Source organism: Ranitomeya imitator, chromosome 1 (genome assembly GCF_032444005.1).
Source record: "Ranitomeya imitator isolate aRanImi1 chromosome 1, aRanImi1.pri, whole genome shotgun sequence".
Classification (NCBI taxonomy): Eukaryota; Metazoa; Chordata; class Amphibia; order Anura; family Dendrobatidae; genus Ranitomeya; species Ranitomeya imitator.
In genome coordinates this window covers 574,236,608-574,259,461 of record NC_091282.1, presented here as the reverse complement: position 1 = coordinate 574,259,461, position 22,854 = coordinate 574,236,608, and the positions used below count along the sequence as shown (strand labels likewise).

General features: G+C 43.7%; 1 protein-coding gene across 3 annotated transcripts in view; it reads right to left on the bottom strand.

Annotated features, from left to right (window-relative positions):
• The window catches only part of HCN2 (hyperpolarization activated cyclic nucleotide gated potassium and sodium channel 2), a 192,420-nt gene that overhangs the window by 24,629 nt on the left and 144,937 nt on the right, over positions 1 to 22,854 (bottom strand). For all 3 annotated transcript variants that reach the window (XM_069767831.1, XM_069767832.1, XM_069767833.1), the window contains 2 exons: positions 1,703 to 1,943; positions 34 to 198 (listed from right to left, as the gene is read on the bottom strand). In XM_069767831.1, the coding sequence (XP_069623932.1) occupies positions 34 to 198; positions 1,703 to 1,943 (406 nt within the window). The remainder of the gene's footprint in view (positions 1 to 33; positions 199 to 1,702; positions 1,944 to 22,854) is intronic.

Here is a 22,854-nt window from a genome sequence, read left to right as displayed (position 1 = left end):
TGTTAATAAATAAGATGTTTAATGTAGTCGTACCTATTCTGTCCAGTCTGTCTATGGCAACGGTCTCAAATGCACGCCTCATCATGGGATATTCTTCCAGCACTTCATTGAAATGATCCACAGAGAGAGAGTATAAACGGCAGTATGTATCTGCTCTGACGCTAGCTGTGCGCCTTCCTCGTGTCAGCAAGCAAATTTCTGAAACGATAGACCTAGTTAGACAGAACTCTTGTACAACTGAACAACTCCACAGTGTATTGGTAACAGATTTTGACTATTGCTCCATGGACACAGACTAGAAATAAAATCCTGTGTGTTGCCTGTTCCTGTAGTCACATGTAAGGCTTTACTAACCTACCTAAAGTGCAGGATAATGTTATTCACACACAGCATGATGTATATCTCCATGAAGCTGCATTGTTTTTCAAAGAAATCTCAGTTTTCACAACTAGGTAGAAGAAGACACAGGCATACAGGCTAGAGGATTGAAAAAATGGAGGCAGAGATATAGCATGCTTCAAGGAAAATGCCCATTGTGCCCTGAACGTGCATCTTTACATGCAGACATGTTACAAAAAGCCAATCTTGAAAATAATAGAAGCAGTAAAGAAATCAGCCAGTAGTGAGAAACTTGCAGGGTACATAGATACATATCTAGAAAGAAAAAAAAGTTCTCTGTGTCTTTAAGTAATTTTGCTCAGTCAATATGGTTTATCTGTTGAAGGGTGATCCAACTGCCATACAGGAGCTGAAAATTACTAAATCTGGATGAACAACAGCTTTATCTAATATATAATTGCCTAGAATACTACTTCCTGCAATTTGTGCCAACTTCCTGTCCGGAGCTAATGTCCGGAGATAAGTGACGTCAACAGTGTCCAGTGTCTGGTCGCTCGCAGCAGGCGGCAACCAATCAATCAGAAACGTGCCGTACTGTGACACACTCCGCCCGCCATTTTGGTGTGATTTTTGAATTTTTACCTCACAGCAAGTTTCTACTGCGTGGAGGCGGGCCCAGTGACGTTGCTCTTCAAGCTCCTGCCGAATTTCGTCAAAAAAATGATAATACCATTTACCAAAACTATATATATTTAGTTGTGAAGTGGTTCAGTGACATTTTCACACCAATTTTGAACTTTTGTTTGGTGTTTTCTCCATATACTGCCTATTATTTTTGTTCTTTCTTACTATTATTTATTAATTGTATTATTCTTACATTTGAATAAATAAAGTATATATGGATTCTAGACTCCCGATTCTTTAGAATCGGGCTGCCATCTAGTACACTATAAAACGGTAAGAAAAGGTTAGAATTTGTTCAGTGTTCCAGTTTCTGGAATTTGCTGTAAAGAGGCAACTATTTGGCAAGACACAAATGGGATCAGTAAATGTTTTCAATGCAATAAGCAGCAGTAAAACTTAAAGTAAGGCCTGAATTAAATGAAAACTCCTTTAAGAGTAACACATTGTAATTAGTCATTAGCGTGTTTGACTCACTAATGTATAATTCCTTAGCTGCCCTGTTTGCTAATCAGCAGACCAAGCAGTAGCAGATGCAGAATGTGGGTGACAACCCTGACCTTCTTCATACTCTCCTGCCGACATGGCATTGTCACTCACAACAAGATAAGATTTTAAGTACAGAACAACACTAATAATTCAAGTGGAAATTCAAGTTTAAAACTAATGCCCTTTCTCTTACCTCCAAAGTATGAGCCATCGGAGAGTTTGACCTCTTTGTTGCCTTTAGTAAGCACGCTAACCACACCATGTTGGATAAAGTACATCTTCTTGCCAATGGTTCCCTCCCGAATTATGTAGTCAGTAGGTTGAAAAACCTCAAATTTCAGCTTGGTGAGCATTGCAGTGACAAAGCAGGGGTCAGCATTGGCAAACAATGGCATAGATGCAACCAGTTTCCTACAATTAAAGTTGACAATCTCCTAATGAAAGGAATAGAGGTCAAAGCAATAAGGAGAGAAAAAGGAGACATATTAGTATGTATCTTATGAAGAAATATTAAAGTCCATCCTTATCTAGTTGATATCATTTCACTTGATGTAACTCTGGGCAAAAGCTTAAAATTCCCTTATTTTGAGACTCTTAACTCCAAAGTTGAACTTTCCTTTCCCACCATTTAGACCTTCTCGCTGGCGGCTGCCCAAGAGACTTAGGGTATGTTTCCATGGTCAGTAAATTCTGCATATTGGACCCTGCGTACAGCTGCAGCGTCCAATCCGCAGTGGCCAGATGTTACAGCATAGTGGAGAGGATTTTATGAAATCCCATCTCCACTATGCGTGCAGGGACACCTCCGGATTCCCTGCGTAACTGGACAGGCGGCGCGTCTTTCCAGACCGCAGCATGTCTATTTATCTTGCGGAGACCCTCAGTCTCCACAAGATAAATATCACTGTCCTATGTATAGAACGCGGTGAGTCCGCATGGTTCAATAAACACATGGGGAATAACCCGTGTTCAAAAGCCAGTAGCAGTTTGGACGGAGCTGTGTCCAAAGCGCTGCTTATACTGACCGCGGAAACACACCCTAATGGTTCTCTGGAACTATATCTGGAACATTCCTTAAAAAGTGACGATGTCAGCAGGTTTGTGCTCAGTGAACTACAGGCATTATCAGGTTGGCGCTGTTACAATGATTAAAATTATACCTGGGGTGAAGAATTCCGTCTGTGGGTCTTGTGTAATCAGTGTTAGAAGTTTGCAGCTAATGATATGCCATGCTCCAGTGCGGGACTGTAGGCAGATCTTATCTTCCTGCTCTAAAGGTACCGTCACAGCGATATAGACAACGAGCCGATCGCTGGAGCGTCGCTGTTTAGGTCGCTGTAGAGACGTCAAACACAGCAACTCCAGAACGATGCAGGAGCGATCCAGTGACGTAACGGCGACTCACTTATCGTTCTCGCAGGTTGTTAGCTCCAACATTGCTGGCATCATTGCTTTTGATGTCAAACATGACGAATCACGCCGACCTGATGTCGAAATAAAGTTCTGGACTTCTAGCTCCGACCAGCGATGTCACAGCGGGATCCAGATCGCTGCTGCGTGTCAAATACAACAAGATCGCTATCCAGGACGCTGCAACATCACGGATCGTTGTCATTCTCGTTGCAAAGTTGCTGAGTGTGATGGTACCCTAAGCCAGAGAAACCAAGGAAAGATCTGCCCCAAAATTCACTCACTGTTTACAGAAGACCCAGACAAATTTCTTCACCCCAGGTATCATTTTAATCATTGTAACAGCGCCAACCTGACAATGCCTGTAGTTTACTGAGCACAATCCTGCTGCCACGTTGGCTTTAAAGGGAATCTGTCACCATGAAAATGCAGGCAGCATGTTATAGAGCAGGAGGAGTGGAGAAGAGTGATCTATAGTTTTGTGAGAAAAAATATAGTATAACGTGTATTTTAATTATTTAATCCCCTGCCCTTTCTTCGCTTTCAGTCCAGTGAGTGCTCCTATCCGTGACTGTCAGCTATCTCAGTATGCACAATTATACAAAGAAAGCAGTCACTGAGAAAACCTCCCACTGGACTGAAAATCCCAGCCAGAAAGGAGGTTTAAATGAATAAAGCAGGTTAAACTGAATCTTTTCTCACAATACTATATAAAGTTGACACCAGAAGTTGACCTACACTGTATAAAAAGACATATGCATGTTTTTCTCAATAGCTAACATGAAATCAGAATAAACCTTTCCGTTTTAGGTCAATTAGGATTACCATAATTATTAATATTTGCCAAATGCCAGAATAATGAGAGAGAGAGAAAATGTTTTTAAGGCATTTTTATTACTTACTGCAAAGTCAAAAGTTTACATACACTAAGATTACAATGCCTTGAAACAATTCTGGACTGCCCACATGATGAGATCATGTGTTTGGAAGCTTCTGTTTTTTGGCAACATCTGAGTTAACTAGAGACACACCTATGGATGTATTTTAATACACACCTGAAACACACTGCTTCCCTGTGCAGCATCATGGGAAAGTCTCAAGAAGTCAGCCAAGATAACAGGAAGAGAATTATGGACTTGCACAAGCCTGGCTCATCCTTGGGTACAATATCAAGGTACCTGAAGTTGCCTCATTCATCTGTACAAACAAGATGGGAATGTCCAGCCATCATACCGTTCAGGAAGGAGATGGGTTCTGTGTCCCAGAGATGAATGTGCTTTGGTCCGACATGTGCATATTAACCCAAGGACAAAAGCAAAAGACCTTGTGAAGATGATGGCGGAAGCTGGTAAAACTGTGTCAATATCCACAGTGAAACGAGTACCGTGTCAACATGGGCTCAAAGGCCACTCTGCCACGAAGAAGCCATTACTCCAGAAGAAACATAAAAAGCCAGATTAATGTTTGCAAATGCACATAGGAACAAAGACCTTCATTTTTGGAGACGTCCTGCGATCTGATGAAACTAAAACGGAACTTTTTAGGCATAATGATCATTGTTACGTTTGGAGAAAAAAAGGGAGAAGCTTGGAACCTAAGAATACCATCCCAACTGTGAAACACGAGGGTGGAAGCATCATGTTGTGGGGTTGTTTTGTTGCAGGAGGGACTGGTGCACTTCACAAAATAGATGGCATCATGAGAAAAGAAAATGATGTGGCAATACTGAAGCAACATCTCAAAACATTAGACAGACGTTAAAGCTTGGGCGGAAATGGGTCTTCCAAATGGACAATGACCCGAAGCATACCGCCAAACTGATAACGTGGTTTAATGATAACAAAGTCAATGTTTTGGAGTCGCCATCACAAAGCCCTGATTTCAATCCTATTGAAAATTTATGGGTAAAGCTGAAAAGTCAGGTGCTAGCAAAGCGACATACAAACCTGGATCAGTTACACCAGTTTTGTCTGTAGGAATGGGCCCAAATTCAGGCCAACTATTGTGAGAAGCTTGTGAAAGGAGATCCCAAATGTTTGACCTAAGTTTAAGGGCAATGGTAAATACTAATGAAATGTACCTTTGACTTTGCAGTAACAAAAATGCCTTAAAACATGCTCTCTCATTATTATGGCATTTGACAAATAATAATTGTGGTAATCCTACTGGACTTAAACAGTAAATATTTATTCTGATGTCAGATATTGAGAAAAACATGCATGTGTATCTTTTATATAGTGTATGTAAACTGGTTTCAACTATATAAATCTACTCCGGTCCCCCTGCTCTATAACATGGTGCTTGCAGATTCGACTGCATTTTCATGGTGACCCTTTAATAGGCTTCCTACATGGGTCAAGACAAGTACTACACACAAACTGCACACTCCTGCAGTTGGCTCTTCACTTTTAGCGTCTAGGATGTCAATTTGAAGATGTATTGAAAAAATGTAATTCAATAGAGTTTAGTAGTATAAAAATATTGACTTTTACTAATTTAGGGTTTGATGTGCCTACTAGTGATGAGCGAGTGTGCTCATTACTCGAGATTTCCGAGCATGCTCGGGTGTTCTCCAAGTATTTTGGGCGTGCACGGAGATTATGTTTGTGTCGCCAAAGCTGCATGATTTGCGGCTGCTAGATAGCCTGAATACATGTGGGAATTGCCTAACAAACAGGCAACCTCTGCATGTATTCAGGCTGTCTAGCAGCCACAAATCATGCAGCTGCGGGGACTCAAACATAATCTACAAGCACGCCCAAAATACTCAGAGAACAACTGAGCATGCTCGGAAATCTCGAGTAACGAGCACACTTGTTCATCTCTAGTGCCTAAAGGTACCTTCACACATAACGATATTGTTAACGATATCGTTGCTATTTGTGACGTAGCAACGATATCGTTAATGAAATCGTTATGTGTGACAGCGACCAACGATCAGGCCCCTGCTGGGAGATCGTTGGTCGCTGAATAAAGTCCAGAACTTTATTTCGTCGCTGGACTCCCTGGAGACATCGCTGGATCGGCGTGTGTGACACCGATCCAGCGATGTCTTCACTGGTAACCAGGGTAAACATCGGGTAACTAAGCGCAGGGCCGCGCTTAGTAACCCGATGTTTACCCTGGTTACCATGCTAAAAGTAAAAAAAAACAAACACTAGATACTTACCTAACGCTGTCTGTCCTCCAGCGCTGTGCTCTGCACTCCTCCTTGTACTGGCTGTGAGCCGGAAAGCAGAGCGGTGACGTCACCGCTCTGCTTTCCGGCTCACAGCCAGTACAGGAGGAGAGCAGAGAAGCAGAGCACAGCGCTGGAGGACAGACAGCGGTAGGTAAGTATCTAGTGTTTTTTTTTTTTTTACTTTTAGCATGGTAACCAGGGTAAACATCGGGTTACTAAGCGCGGCCCTGCGCTTAGTTACCCGATGTTTACCCTGGTTACCGGCATCGTTGGTCGCTGGAGAGCGGTCTGTGTGACAGCTCTCCAGCGACCAAACAGCGACGCTGCAGCGATCCGGATCGTTGTCGGTATCGCTGCAGCGTTGCTTAATGTGAAGGGGCCTTAACACTCATCTATCCTAGATCAAGTTGGGAGAGAGTGAAAAGGTGTGAAATAAAATTAGACCTCAGTAGCTGATTTCTAGTTGTAAAGCCATTAGGCTCTATATTCTTTAGAAATTAGAACTGGGGCAATATTTCTATTGCACTAGATCTTTTAAAGCTATGCTTCATTTCTTCATTTAAAACTCAGTATAATGTTCGGGAGCTGAAAACATGAGGCCTAAAAAGAAATGTAAACTTACTGTAACTTATGCTAAACCCATAAGGTTTCTAAATTGCAAATGGTGTGTTATCTGTCAGGCTTTGGTCACTTAAGCATGACAATTCTGTGGTCAGTATTTTTCATCAGTATTTTGCAGCCAAAATCATGAGTAGTTAGAAACTTACAAAACCCCTCACTAATCACGAGTAGGTGTAAAACACAGAAGACATACCAGTCTTTTTCCATGATACATCATCTTTATTTCATTCCTGGTTTTGGCTTACAAGTTCTGCTCATGCAAGTTACGGTCATGTGAAGGAAGTTTTAGTAAGAGGATTAAGACAAAAGCTTCTCATAATCACTGAGGTTTTTCCAAGAAATATGAGTCTTATGCAGCGTTCATCTGCACATATATAGCTGCACAAAGAATAACATAGTAACATAGTTATTAAGATTGAAGGAAGACTGGGGCGTGGCCTGAGTGTCCATGTGAGCGGACGTGCGGCAGAGAGCTCCCGCTGCTGTGCATTATAAAATCCTGTATAGCCGCCGCTGAACGGCTCCAAGGGAGGCTTACCGGCTGCGGGGTGACCCAGAGAGCTCGGCGGTGCTGAGCGGTAGCTCCGTGAACGGAGAGAATGACTAGGAGAAGGCAGAAGGACGCGGGAGCCGGGGATGCAGGCGCAAGCCAAGATGGCGCCGATGCAAGGGAGATGGCGGATAAAGAGAACGCCGCATGTAAGAAACGCATGGAGGTGGCGGCAAAGCTTCAGCAGTTTGTAAGAGTGGAGGCTGCAGAGGAGGAAACCGGAGCTGATACAGAGGAGGAGGAAGAGAACTCAGCAGGAGAGCATGAGGTACAACAGGGGAGACAGGAGAACAATATGGCGGTGGCAGTAGGGGGATCTGAGGACAGGGCGCCAGAAGCTGAGCCTACCCTGAGAGACGTTTTTGCGTTGGTTTCTTCATGTAAACAGTCTCTGACCCAACAGATACAGGAGGTTAAGGGGGACACAGCCCAGATAAACGCAGCCATGCAGAAGATTGACAAACGTGTGGGGGAGGTGGAGGAGAGAGTGAGCACTGCAGAAGATCATATAGTGCAGCTGCAAAAGGCTGAGAAGAAGTTCACTCAAGCAATAGCTGAATTGGCGGCAAAAAATGAGGATCTTGAGAATAGGTCCAGAAGAAATAATATACGCATAGTGGGCATCCCTGAAAAAGCTGAAGGAAGGAATCCAACTGAGTATATTGAAAAATGGCTGTTAGAGACTTTTGGAGATACGGTGCTGACAAAAGTGTTCGCGGTGGAGAGAGCGCATAGGGTCCCGCCGAAACCACCTGTCCCTGGAGCGAATCCCCGTACCATGCTCGCCAAAATCCTAAATTACAGAGACAGAGACATTATCCTGAGGAAGGCTAGAGATATGACGGATCTGACAGTTGAAGGCCAAAGAATTGTGATTTACCCAGACTATTCTGCCCTGGTTCAGAAACAACGGATGATGTTCACGGGTATCAAGAGACGGCTGAGGGAGTTGGGAGTGCAGTACTCCATGATGTTTCCAGCAAGACTGAGGGTGGTGGCGTTTGACAAAATTCACTTTTTTCAGAAGCCGGAGGAAGCTACTCAGTGGATTGACATTAATGCTAAAAGGCTTAAAGGAAAAGGAGACTGAAACTGAGGGGGGACTCTGAATGCGATTATTTCTCTGTCAGTTGGAAAAGAGACTTGTAATTAACAACTCAGGGGTTATGGGATGTGAAAGCTAAAGGGTGGAGCTGGGTTGTAATCAGCTACAGTTAAGGGAATGCTATAACGGCTGCTGGGGTAGGGGGAGGAAGGGTAAGCGGCGTATTATAAATTTGTTTAGGTTTCCTGTATTTGCAGGTTAATCAATGTTGAAATCTTGTGACATGTTAAAGAATGTATGGAATTCTGCTATGTACAGTGGCGGGAGGAGGGTTGGGAAGGTACTGCCAATCGGAGTGTTCGCTATGGGCGATGATGCCCCACTCTTGAAAAGAGGCAGAACGGTTAGTTGTGAGAGGGGAAGGGTGGGAAAGGGAGTTGGGATAGGGGGGGTTAGGGACGTTAGACAGCTCATGGTCAAGAATAATGATATAGTTAGAGAAGATGAGCCAATTGATGGGGGGCCGTTTTAAGATTTTGAGCTGGAATGTGAGAGGCCTGGCGGAGAAATCCAGACAAGCCGCGACTTTGCAGTATGCAAGAGACCAACGGGCCTCAATGATATGTTTGCTGGAGACGCACTTGGTAAGGGAGAAAGTGAATGTCTTAAATAGACGCTGGATTCAGAAGGGATATCACTCTACCTTCTCAACGTATGCGAGAGGTGTATCAATTTTGGTCCCAGCGGGAGTACAGTATGAGGAGGTGAAAGTTTGTGTAGATGCAGATGGTCAGTACGTACTAATACAGTGTATAGTGTATGGAGTGAGAGTGTGTATTGCAGCTATGTATATTCCGCCTCCCTACTCAAGCAGGAAGATTAGAGAAGTTTTGGAGCGAGTGGAACGATGGGGGCCGACACCACTGATGATTATTGGAGACCTAAATAACATCTGTGACGACTTCTGGGATAAAAATAAAAACACCCAGAATAGGTCGGGGGGACATACAACAACATTTGGCACCTATGTACATGAGATAGGTATGATTGACCTTTGGAGGGTTAGACATATTGGGGAGAGAGGGTATTCATGTTATTCGCCGGCGCATGCCACGCTCTCTAGAATTGACATGGCTCTGGGAAATAAGCTATTAGACACACTAGTTGGGGAGGTGAGATATCTCCCAAGGGCCTTGTCGGACCACAGTCCAATTGAGGTGGAGTTTAAATTGGCGGGAACACAGTCTGTAAATGGGAGGGAATGGAAGATACATCCTAGTTGGTTACATAGTATTGAGATGGAAGGTATAGGACGGGAGGTGGCGGAGTTCTTCTTTTTGAATGATGGGAGTACAGACGCTCTTACGATTTGGGATGCAATGAAGGCGTATCTGAGAGGACTACTGTTTAGAGACATTAGTAGGTGTAAGCGAAGGACGAGAGAGGCAGAAAGGGCGGCAGTTGATGAGTTGAAGGATGCAGAGGATGGGATGGCGACACTGGGAACTCCTGAGGCGGGGAAAAGGCTGAAAAATGCACAAAATCAACTGGAAAAAGTACTGTTGGAAAAAGCTGATAGGAAGCAGGAATTTCAAAGAGTGTTGTATTACCAGGAGGGAGAAACTGTGGGTCATATGCTGTCGCTGGTGGTGGCTGCTCAGAGGGGTACTTCATATGTACACTCATTGGAGCCTGTAAGTGGAAGCAGAGTATCTGAAACACCGGAGATTTTGAGGACTTTTATGCAGACTTATATTCCTCCCGGGTCGGTGAGTCGGTCGGAGATACATTGACCTTCTTGGAGGGTCTGGATCTGCCGAGACTGAATGAGGTGGATAGGGAGAGCTTGGAAGCCCCTATCACAGAGGAGGAGCTGAGTCGGGCATTGATGTCCATGGCCAATGGGAAGGCGCCTGGGGTCGATGGGTTGCCCGCCGAGATCTATAAAAGTTTGGGAGAAGTGTTAATTCCTAGATTAAAGACGGTTCTGGAGGAAGCTAGGTCCCGGGGGTGCTTACCAGCTTCTATGAGGGAGGCCATAATAGTGGTTATTCCAAAGGAGGATAAGGATTTGGGGAAACCTGAGTCATATCGCCCAATCTCTTTGCTAACTATTGATGTCAAGCTTCTGGCCAAGGTGTTAGCTTCCCGTCTGTCTAGTGTCATTACGGGCCTGGTGCATCCGGATCAGTCTGGCTTTATGCCTGATAGGTCGACGGCAATTAATCTGCGGAGGTTATATGTGAATTTACAGCTGAAGTCTGACAATTGTGGCCGGAGTGTGATTGCGTCACTGGATGCCCATAAGGCGTTTGACAGTGTAGAGTGGGGATATCTATGGCAGGTGTTGAAGAGTATGGGTTTTGGTCCGCAGTTTGTGGCCTGGATTCAGCTGTTGTATTCGCTGCCGACGGCTAGAATCAGGGTGAACGGGGAATTGTCTCAGCCTATAAAGTTGGCTAGAGGCACTAGGCAGGGATGTCCGCTTTCGCCTCTCTTGTTTGCGTTGGCTGTGGAACCACTTGCCGCCAAGATTCGACAATCTGATGGGGTCCCTGGGTTTAGATATGGGGAAGTTGAGGAAAAGATAGCGCTGTATGCCGATGACGTGTTACTGTTTTTGGCTGATCCGGTTGATTCACTGGGAGGGGCCATTGAAATTGTTGAAAGATTCGGGTCCGTATCGGGACTAACAATTAATTGGGACAAATCGGTTCTGTTTAAGGTAGATGGAGTAGGAGAGAATGCAAGTGTGAATGTTGGTGATGAGCGGCTTAAGGTGGTATCTCATTTTAAATACCTTGGGATATGGATTTCGGTTCCAGTCGCGGAGTTCCTGCATAGAAATCTGACTCCTGTTATGGGGGTGCTCAAGGCAAAGGTAGATGCTTGGAATAAGTTACATTTGTCGGTGGTTGGAAGGATCAATCTCATTAAGATGGTCCTGATGCCTAAAATTTTATACGTTTTACATAACGCGCCAATTTGGATCCCGCGGGGGAAATTCCGACAGATTAATGCCCTCTTTAGAAGCTTGATATGGGGGAGACAGTACCCACGCATTAGCCTGGAGACGCTTCAGCGACCCAAGGAAGATGGTGGTTTGGCTTTGCCCAACCCTGAAGTATACTTTCTTGCAGCCCAGAGTCAGCATTTGAAGGGCTGGGCGCGGGAGGCGTCATCCAGTGCAGTACAACACCTGATGGAAGGGGTGACAGGCCGACGCCCGGTAATGCAATGCTTAGAGGATGGCTCCTTGGGAGCATTGGGGAAGCTATATCCAACCCTGTTCCTGATACGTAAATTATGGAACAGATTGAGGCAGATTCGGGGGGTTACAGGGTTAACCAAATTTACACCAATATGGTCTAACAGTAATTTAAAGGAATTTGCTCTGGGAGGTCTGATTGAGTGGCAGACAAAAGGAATTTGCTTTGTACACCAAATAGTCCAACAACGAGCGTTGAAGTCCTTTTCCCAATGGCAAGCAGAGTTTGGTCTGAGGCCCGCAGGAGAATATCAGTATGCACAGATGAGACATGCTTTTGGAGCTCAAAAAAAGAGTACTGACATTGGGATTCAGGAGGATATAGTATTGGAGTATGTATGTGGTGACGGGACTACAAAGGGAGTTATTTCCACCCTATATAAGGACCTTATGCACACGTATCTGTTAGATTTCCCCATAAAGGCCAGAGCTAAGTGGGAGAGGGACTTGGGCCCGGTGGAGAAGGAAACATGGGAATCGGTGCTGGAGTGGGTTCCGCGATTGTCATTGAGTGAGCCGTATAGGTTGTCGCAGCTCTATATTATACACAGAGTATATAAATCTCCGGAAGTGCTACATAAAGCGGGGTTGCGTGCTGATTCTGAGTGTCCGAGGTGTGGGTGTGAGAATGCAGGAATCATATGATGTGGACGTGTCCTAGATTGGCCGCTTTTTGGGTGGTAGTTTTGAGTCGGGTGGAAGGAGCGTATAAATGTAGAGTCCTGAGAGATCCGATAATATGCTTGTTGGGATACGTGGATGAAATAGGAGTGGACAACACCTGGAAGATTGCAATCGCTAGGTTACTGTATATGGCTCGGAAAGTGATAGCACGGAACTGGATAAAGGCAGAACCACCTGTGAGGAGGGAATTTCTTCAATATGTACAACATGGTCTAAAGCTGGAAAAAGGTGTTTACAAGAGACGGGGGAAAATAGAGATGTTTAATAAAATGTGGTCTCCATGGCTTGAGTTGGGATAAGGGGTAATAGAAGTTGGGTACTATAGGCTTCAGATAGGTGAGAACTACTTGAGGCACTCGTGGCCTCAGGGGAGTTTAGACTTGGGATGAGCTGTCCTGTGGGGGGGGGGGGGGGGTTGTTGTGGGTATGTTGGGGATTCTTAAATTAAGAAAAAATGTATGTAACATATTGAAATGTGGATGAGAGAATGATGTTTTCTCTTTTTCTGTTTATTGTTAATAAAAATCTATTTAAATTAAAAAAAAGATTGAAGGAAGACTATAAGTCCATCTAGTTCAACCCATAGCCTAACCTAACATGCCCTAACATGTTGATCCAGAGGAAGGCGAAAAAAAAACCCTTGTGGCAAAGAGTAAGCTCCACATTGGGGAAAATATTCCTTCCCGACTCCACATACGGCAATCAGACTAGTTCCCTGGATCAACGCCCTATCAAGGAATCTAGTATATATAACCTGTAACATTATACTTTTGAAGAAAGGTATCCAGTCCCCTCTTAAATTTTAGTAATGAATCACTCATTACAACATCATATGGCAGAGAGTTCCATAGTCTCACTGCTCTTACAGTAAAGAATCTGCATCTGTTACTTTGCTTAAACCTTCTTTCCTCCAGAAGTAGGATACGACGTAGAGGATAGACCTGTCTCAGGTCTATGATTAAAAAGATCATCAGAAAGGTCTTTGTACTGTCCCCTCATATATTTATACATTGTAATAAGATCACCCATTAGCCTTCGTTTTTCCAAACTAAATAGTCCCAAGTGTAATAACCTATCTTGGTATTGCAGACCCCCCAGTCCTCTAATAACTTTGGTCGCTCTTCTCTGCACCCGCTCCAGTTCAGCTATGTCTTTCTTATACATCAGAGACCAGAACTGTGCACTGTATTCTAAGTGTGGTCGAACTAGTGACTTGTATAGAGGTAAAATTATGTTCTCCTCATGAGCATCTATGCTTCTTTTAGTGCATCCCATTATTTTATTTGCCTTTGTAGAAGCTACCTGACACTGGCCACTGAATATGAGTTTGTCATCCACCCATACTCCCAGGTCTTTTTCATTGACTGTTTTGCCCAGAGTTTTAGAATTAAGCACATAGTTATACATCTTATTACTTCTACCCAAGTGCATGACCTTACATTTATCCCCATTAAAGCTCATTTGCCATTTATCAGCCCAAGCTTCTAGTTTACATAAATCCCTGAGCCAGCTCTCAACACACTTGCACATATTTTCCCCTATCCCCATTATTCTCATTTTATGTATCAACTTTTTGTGTGGCACCGTATCAAAAGCTTTTGAAAAGTCCATATACATTACATCCACTGGGTTCCCTTGGTCCAGTCCAGAACTCACCTCTTCATAGAAATTGATCAGATTAGTCTGACATGAACGGTCCCTAGTAAACCCGTGCTGATACTGGGTCATGAGGTTATTCCTCTTCAGATACTCCTGTATAGCATCCCTTAGAATGCCCTCCAGGATTTTACCCACAGTAGAGGTTAAGCTTACTGGCCTATAATTTCCGAGTTCAGTTTTTGTCCCCTTTTTGAATATTGGCACCACATTTGCTATACGCCAGTCCTGTGGTACAGACCCTGTTATTATGGAGTCTTTAAAGATTAAAAATAATGGTCTATCAATGACTGTACTTAATTCCTCTAGTGCTCGAGGGTGTATCCCATCTCGGCCCAGAGATTTGTCAATTTTAGTGATTTTTAGACGCCGCCGCACTTCCTGCTGGGTTAAGCATGTGACACTTAATGGGGAATTTTTATCACTAGTCATTTTGTCTGCCATGGGATTTTCTTGTGTAAATACTGATGAAAAAAAGTCATTTAGCATATTGGCTTTTTCCTCATCCTCATCCACCATTTCACCCAGACTATTTTTAAGGGGGCCAACACTATCTTTTTTGGGAACCATTTACGTAATTAAAGAATATTTTGGGATTATTTTTACTCTCTCTGGCAATGAGTCTCTCTGTCTCAATCTTTGCTGCCTTGATTTGCTTTTTACAGAATTTATTTAATTTTCTGTATTTATTTAATGCCTCATCACTACCTACTTCCTTTCATTCTCTTTCTTTTTGTCACTTATTGCGCGCACCTTACAGCTCTATTTAGCCATATTGGTTTCCTCCTATTTCTAGTATGTTTATTCCCATACGGTATATACTGTGCACAGGTCCTATCCAGGATGCTTATAAACGTCTCCCATTTTCTTTGTGTATTTTTATGTCTCAGGATATCGTCCCAGTTAATTGCACCAAGATCCTCTCTCATCCGTTGGAAATTTGCCCTCCTGAAGTTTAGTGTCCGTGTAACCCCTCTACTACACATCTTATTAAAGGATACATGAAAACTTATTATTTCGTGATCACTATTCCCCAAGTGATCCCCAACCCTTATATTTGATATGCAGTCTGGCCTGTTGGTTAATATTAGGTCTAGCAGTGCCCCCCTTCTTGTTGGGTCCTGAACCAGTTGTGAAAGATAATTATCCCTCATAGTTGTCAAAAACCGATTACCTTTGCTGGAACTGCAGATTTCCATTCCCCAATCTATTTCAGGGTAGTTGAAGACCCCCATAATAATGACTTCCCCTTGAGTCGCAGCTTCATCTATTTGCTTTACGAGGATATTCTCAGTTGCTTCCATTATTTTTGGAGATTTATAACAAACCCCTATCAGTAATTTATTATTTTTCCCCATCCCCTTATCTCCACCCACAGGGACTCTACATTTTCATTAGATTCACCTATATTATCACACAGGATGGGTTTTAACCCCTTCCCAACCTTTGACGCACCGTATACGTCATGAAAACCTGTGCTAATCCGACCTGTGTCGCAGCATGTGCGTCATGGCCGGATTGGGCTCCTGCAGGCCAGGTGAAAAGGTTAACTGTAATTTCACCCGGCCTGCAGGGACAGGGGGAGTGGTACTTTAGCCCCTCGTGGCTATGATCGCTCTGATTGGCTGTTGAAAGTGATGTTTCACTTTCAATCAGAGCGATAGTAATATTTCACCAATGAAAATTGGTGAAATATTACAATCCAGCCATGGCCGATGCTGCAATACCATCAGCCATGGCTGGAGATCGCGATCTGACCCCTCCCACCACCACCGATCGCCGGTCCTCCGTCCTGTCAAATGCTCTCTTCCGCTCCCCTCCGGTCTCTTGTCCGCCCCCCCCCCGCTTTCCGCTCCCCACCCCTCTGTATGATCACCCCCCCTCATACTTACCGACCTGTGTCCGTCCGTCTGTTCGATGGGCGCCGCCAACTTCCAAAATGGCGGGCCGGCAGATTCGTTACAGGTACATTTTGATCGCTGTGATAGGTACTATCAAAGCGATCAAAATAAAAAAAATAATAAATAAACCCCCCCTTTATCACCCCCATAGGTAGGGACAAAAATAAAATAAAGAAAAAACATTTTTTTCTTCTTTGCCCCACTAGGGTTAGGATTAGTTCACACTACGTCTAAGCAGTCCGTTAAACGGACTACGTTACACCACGGCATAAACGCGGTGTAACGTAGTCCGTTACGGCCGCCATTGACAGCAATGAGTGACGGACCCGGAGACGTGGGCTGCAGCGTTTCCGGGTCTGTCACTGCTAGCGCAGATAGAGCTAGCAGATGCTCTATCTGCACTAGCGCGATGCAAACGTCGGCACTTGCGCTAGCAGCAGCCCGTTAGCGTATGTGCTGAACGGGCTGCTGCTAGCGCAATGTGAACCTGGCCTTAGGGTTTGAGTTAGAATTGGGGTTAGAACTAATTAGGCTTTGTGCACGGTGCGGATTTGGCTGCGGATCTGCAGCAGATCCGCTGCGGATTCGTAGCAGTTTTCCATCAGGTTTACAGTACCACGTAAACCTATGGAAAACCAAATCCGCTGTGCCCATGGTGCGGAAAATACCGCGCGGAAACGCTGTGTTGTATTTTCCGCAGCATGTCAATTCTTTGTGCGGATTCCGCAGCGTTTTACACCTGTTCCTCAATAGGAATCCACAGGTGAAATCCGCACAAAAAACACTAGAAATCCGCTGTAAATCCGCAGGTAAAATGCAGTGCCTTTTACCTGCGGATTTTTAAAAAATGGTGCGGAAAAATCTCACACGAATCCGCAACGTGGGCACATAGCCTTAGGGTTAGGGTTGGAATTAGGGCTAGGGTTGGAAATGGGGTTAAGATTAGGCTGTGGTTAGGGTTATGGTTAGGGGTGTGTTGGGGTTAGGGTTGGGATTGGGGTTAGGATTAGGGTTGGGATTAGGGTTAGGGGTGTGTTGGGGTTAGGGTTGTGATTAGGGTTATGGCTAGAGTTGGGATTAGGGTTAGGGGTGTGTTAGGGTTAGTGTTGGAGTTAGAATTGAGGGGTTTCCACTGTTACGGCACATCAGGGGTCTCCAAACGCAACATGGCGCCACCATTGATTCCAGTCAATCTTGCATTCAAAAAGTCAAATGGTGCTCCCTCCCTTCCGAGCCCCGACGTGCGCCCAAACAGTGGTTTACCCCCACATATGGGGTACCAGCATACTCAGGACAAACTGGACAACAATTATTGGGGTCCAATTTCTCCTGTTACCCTTGTGAAAATAAAAAATTGCTTGCTAAAACATAATTTTTGAGGAAAGAAAAATTATTTTTTAATTTCACGGCTCTGCGTTGTAAACTTCTGTGAAGCACTTGGGGGTTCAAAGTGCTCACCACATATCTAGATAAGTTCCTTGGGGGGTCTAGTTTCCAAAGAGGGGTCACTTGTGGGGGGTTTCTAATGTTTAGGCACATCAGGGGCTCTGCAAACGCAACGTGACGCCCGCAGACCATTCCATCAAAGTCTGCATTTCAAAAGTCACTACTTCCCTTCCGAGCCCCGACGTGTGCCCAAACAGTGGTTTACCCCCACATATTGGGTATCAGTGTACTCAGGACAAACTGGACAACAACTTTTCGGGTCCAATTTCTCCTGTTACTCTTGTGAAAATAAAAAATTGTGGGCTAAAAAATAATTTTTTAGGAAAGAAAAATGATTTTTTATTTTCACGGCTCTGCGTTATAAACTTCTGTGAAGCACTTGAGGGTTTAAAGTGGTCACCACACATCTAGATTAGTTCCTTGGGAGGTCTAGTTTCCAAAATGGGGTCACATGTGGGGAAGCTCCAATGTTTAGGCACACAGAGGCTCTCCAAACACGACATGGTGTCAGCTAACGATTGGAGCTAATTTTTCATTCAAAAAGTCAAATGGCGCTCCTTCCCTTCTAAGCCCTACCGTGTGCCCAAACAGTGGTTTACCCCCACATGTGAGGTATCCGTGTACTCAGGACAAATAGTACAATAACTTTTGGTGTCCAGTTTCTCTTTTACCCTTGGGAAAATAAAAAAATTGTTGCTAAAACATCATTTTTGTGACTAAAAAGTAAAATGTTCATTTTTTCCTTTCATGTTGCTTCTGCTGCTGTGAAGCACCTGAAGGGTTAATAAACTTCTTGAATGTGGTTTTGAGCACCTTGAGGGGTGCAGTTTTTAGAATGGTTTCAGCCATATAGACCCCTCAAACTGACTTCAAATGTGAGGTGGTCCCTAAAAAAAATGGTTTTGTAAATTTTGCTGTAAAAATGAGAAATCGCCGGTCAAATTTTAACCCTTATAACTTCCTAGCAAAAAAGAAATTTGGTTCCAAAATTGTGCTGATGTAAAGTAGACATGTGGGTTATGTTATTTATTAACTATTTTGTGTCACATAACTCTCTCGTTTAACAGAATAAAAATTCAAAATTTAAAAATTGCTAAATTTTCAAAATTTTAGTCAAATTTCCATTTTTTTCACAAATAAACGCAAAAATTATCGACCTAAATTTACCACTAACATGAAGCCCAATATGTCACGAAAAAACAATCTCAGAACCGCTAGGATTCGTTGAAGCGTTCCTGAGTTATCACCTCATAAAGGGACACTGGTCAGAATTGCAAAAAACGGCCAGGTCATTAAGGTCAAAATAGGCTGGGTCATGAAGGGGTTAAGGACGATTTTACATATAGTCACACCCCTCCCCCTCGCTTATCCATTGAGTCATTTCTGAACAGACTATAACCCTGCAAGTTAACAGCCCAGTCATGGCTCTCATCCAGCAGTGTGTAAAGCCAATTCTCTATAAGTTACATAGTGGTATATCTCCAAGGATTACTTTTTGAGCTCACATCACTGTATAATACATTGGACAAGCTATCCATTTTTTTTTTATCGCATGCCATTTAGACCAATGTTATTCTAAGCAGCACTGCTGATGCACAATTTTTTTCACTGACAATCTGTCTGCAAAATAATTGCAGCCTGCTGCAATCTACTATATAAAGCTGAATGTGTGTGTGTGTGTGTGTGTGTGTGTGTGTGTGTGTGTGTGTGTGTGTGTGTGTGTGTGTGTGTGTGTGTGTGTGTGTATGTCCGGGATTGGCATCTGCACCGTCGCAGCTACAGCCACAAAATTTTGCACAGTCACACGTCTGGACCCCAAGAGCGTCATAGGCTATGTTGTGAGGTGAAATTTTAACCCCGTGCTTTCCAATTCACCAAACAATTTTGCCGCTATCTACATAATGGGGAAAAAAGTGAAAGGAAAAGTGTTGGAGGCGTCGCAGCTACAGCTACAAAATTTTGCACAGTCACACGTCTGGACCCTGAGAGCGTCATAGGCTATGTTGTGAGGTGAAATTTTAACCCCGTGCTTTCCAATTCACCAAACAATTTTGCCCCTATCTACATAATGGGGAAAAAGTGAAAGGAAAAGTGTTGGAGGCGTCGCAGCTACAGCCACAAAATTTTGCACAATCACACGTCTGGACCCCGAGAGCGTCATAGGCTATGTTGTGAGGTGAAATTTTAACTCCGCGCTTTCCAATTCACCAAACAATTTTGCTCCTATCTACATAATGCGAAAAAATGAAAGGAAAAGTGTTGGAGGCAAATTGACAGCTGCCACATGTGAACAAAGGGGACTTAAAGAATGAGACCGATGGCGCCAAAGAGTATATACCGTACAGTTGCTAAGGTGGGGCCCCGACATGGAATACTCACCACACACGGGGATATAAACACACACACAAAATGCGCCACACACTACCACATGCTTGAACACATATTACCCTCAGCACACATTTCACCACAAATACACCAACCTCGCCACATAAAAGTCGAAACACAAAAGTCGCCACTTAAAACTCGCCACGCGCAGAACTCGCCACATGCAAAAACTAGGCTCTTGCAAAACTCGCCACAAGTGCAAAACTCACCTCATGGAAAACTCGCCACAAGCAAAACTTGCACACGCGGAAAAATTGCCACATGCACAAAAGTTGCAACACATGCAAAAGTTGCCTCACACAAAACTTTCACATACTCAAAAGGCACCACACAAAACTCGCCACGCGCAAAACTCGCCATGCGCAAAACTTGCTGCACACAACTTGCTACACTAACCTGTCACATGCAACTCAACACACAAAAAGTTGCTACACGCATGTTGCCACACAAAACTCATCTCACAAAAGTCGCTACATGCATGTCGCCACACGCAACTCAACACACACAACTTGACAAACGAAACTTGCCCTAAAACACACACAAGTCTGGTATTATCCTTCAAAAATAAAAATCTGATTAATAAGCAGACAAACTACAACAAATGTACCATATAGGAAATACCGCAGCTGTCAGTCACATGACCTGTCGATTATGTGTATGTGTGAGCTAATATATACTGCCAGGGGGGGGCTTCCTGTTGGCTGGGGATTTATCAGGCTGCCAATTTAGCTTACAAATACTGAGGTAAAAATACTGAGCAAATAACGTTTGAACGAGGTCTAATACAGGAGGAGATGACACACAGGTATATACTATATACAGGGGAGATGACACACAGATATATACTATATACAGGAGAGATGACACACAGGTATATACTATATAGAGGAGGAGATGACACATAGGTATATACTATATACAGGAGCAGATGACCTACAGGTATATACTATATACAGGAGGAGATGACATACAGGTATATGCTATATATAGAAGATGACATGCAGGTATATACTATATACAGGAGGAGATGACACACAGGTATATACTATATACAGGAGGAGATGACACACAGGTATATACTATATACAGGGGAGATGACACACAGGTATATACTATATACAGGAGGAGATGACACACAGGTATATACTATATACAGGGGAGATGACACACAGGTATATACTATATACAGGAGGAGATGACATACAGGTATATACTATATATAGAAGGAGATGACATTCAGGTATATACTATATATAGGGGAGATGACACACAGCAGGTATTTACTATATACAGGGGAGATGACATACAGGTATATACTATATACAGGACATGACATACAGATGTATACTATATATAAGGGAGATGACAAACATGTATATACTGAGGTGATGAGGTGAAAATGAAAAGGTGTGAGTGCAAAATGAGAGGAGTGAGGAAAAATAGTGGAGTGATCAGAAAATGACAGATGTGAGGTTGAAATGACAAGTGTTAGGGGGGAATGAGAGGTGTGAGGGGGAAAATGAAAGATGTGATTGGGAAAATGAGAGGCGTGATGGGAAAACAAGACAAGTGAGGTGCTATAACTAACCACAGATATTCACTATGCCCAGGCAACGCCGGGCTCTTCAGCTAGTCTACTATATAAAGCTGAATGTGTGTGTGTGTGTGTATATATGTCCGGGATTGGCATCTGCACCGTCGCAGCTACAGCCACAAAATTTTGCACAGTCACACGTCTGGACCCTGAGAGCGTCATAGGCTATGTTGTGAGGTGAAATTTTTAACTCCGCACTTTCCAATTCACCAAACTATTTTTCCCCTATCTACATAATGGGGAAAAGTGAAAGGAAAAGTGTTGGAGGCAAATTGACAGCTGCCAGATGTGAACAAGGGGGACTTAAAGAGTGAGAGCGATGGCGCCAAAGAGTATATACCGTACAGTTGCTAAGGTGGGACCCCGACATGAGATACTCACCACACATGGGGATATGAACACACACACAAAATGCGCCACACACTACCATGTGCTTGAACACATATACCACCCTCAGCACACATTTCACCACACATACACCAACCTCGCCACATAAAAGTCGAAACACAAAAGTCGCCGCTCGAAACTCACCACGCGCAAAACTCGCCACATGCAAAAAATAGGCTCACGCAAAACTCGCCACAAGTGCAAAACTCACCTCATGGAAAACTCGCCACACGCAAAACTTGCACATGCGGAAAAATTGCCACATGCACAAAAGTTGCAACACATGCAACAGTTGCCTCGCACAAAACTTGCACATACTCAAAAGGCACCAGACATAAAACTCACCACGCGCAAAACTCGCCATGCGCAAAACTTGCTGCACACAACTTGCTACACTAACCTGTCACATGCAACTCGACACACAAAAAGTTGCTACACGCATGTTGCCACACAAAACTCAACACACACAACTTGACAAACGAAACTCGCCCTAAAAACACACACAAGTCTGGTATTAGCCTTCAAAAATAAAAATCTGATTAATAAGCAGACAAACTACAAGAGCAACAAATGTACCATATAGGAAATACGGCAGCTGTCAGTCACATGACCTGTCTATTATGTGTATGTGTGAGCTGAGGCTATATTCACACTTTGCGGATTTTGCTGCGGATCCGCAGCGGATTTGACCGCTGCGGATCCGCAGCAGTTTCCCATGAGTTTACATTTCAATGTAAACCTATGGGAAACAAAAAACGCTGTGCACATGCTGCAGAAAAATCAGCGCGGAAACGCTGCGGATTACATTCCGCAGCATGTCACTTCTTTTCTGCGGATTTTCACCTGCTCCAATAGAAAACTGCAGATGAAAATCCGCAGAAGAAAACGCAGTAAAAACCGCGATAAATCCGCAGTAAAAACCGCGATGGGTTTTCACTGCGGATTTTGCAATTCTGCTGCGGAAAAATCCGCAGTGGAATCTGCAGAGTGTGAACATAGCCTAATATATACTGCCAGGGGGAGGGCTTCCTGTTGGCTGGGGATTTATCAGGCTGCCAATTTAGCTTACAAATACTGAGGTAAAAATACTGAGCAAATAACGTGTTAACGAGGTCTAATACAGGAGATCACACAGGTATATACTATATACAGGGGAGATGACACACAGATATATACTATATACAGGAGAGATGACACACAGTTATATACTATATAAA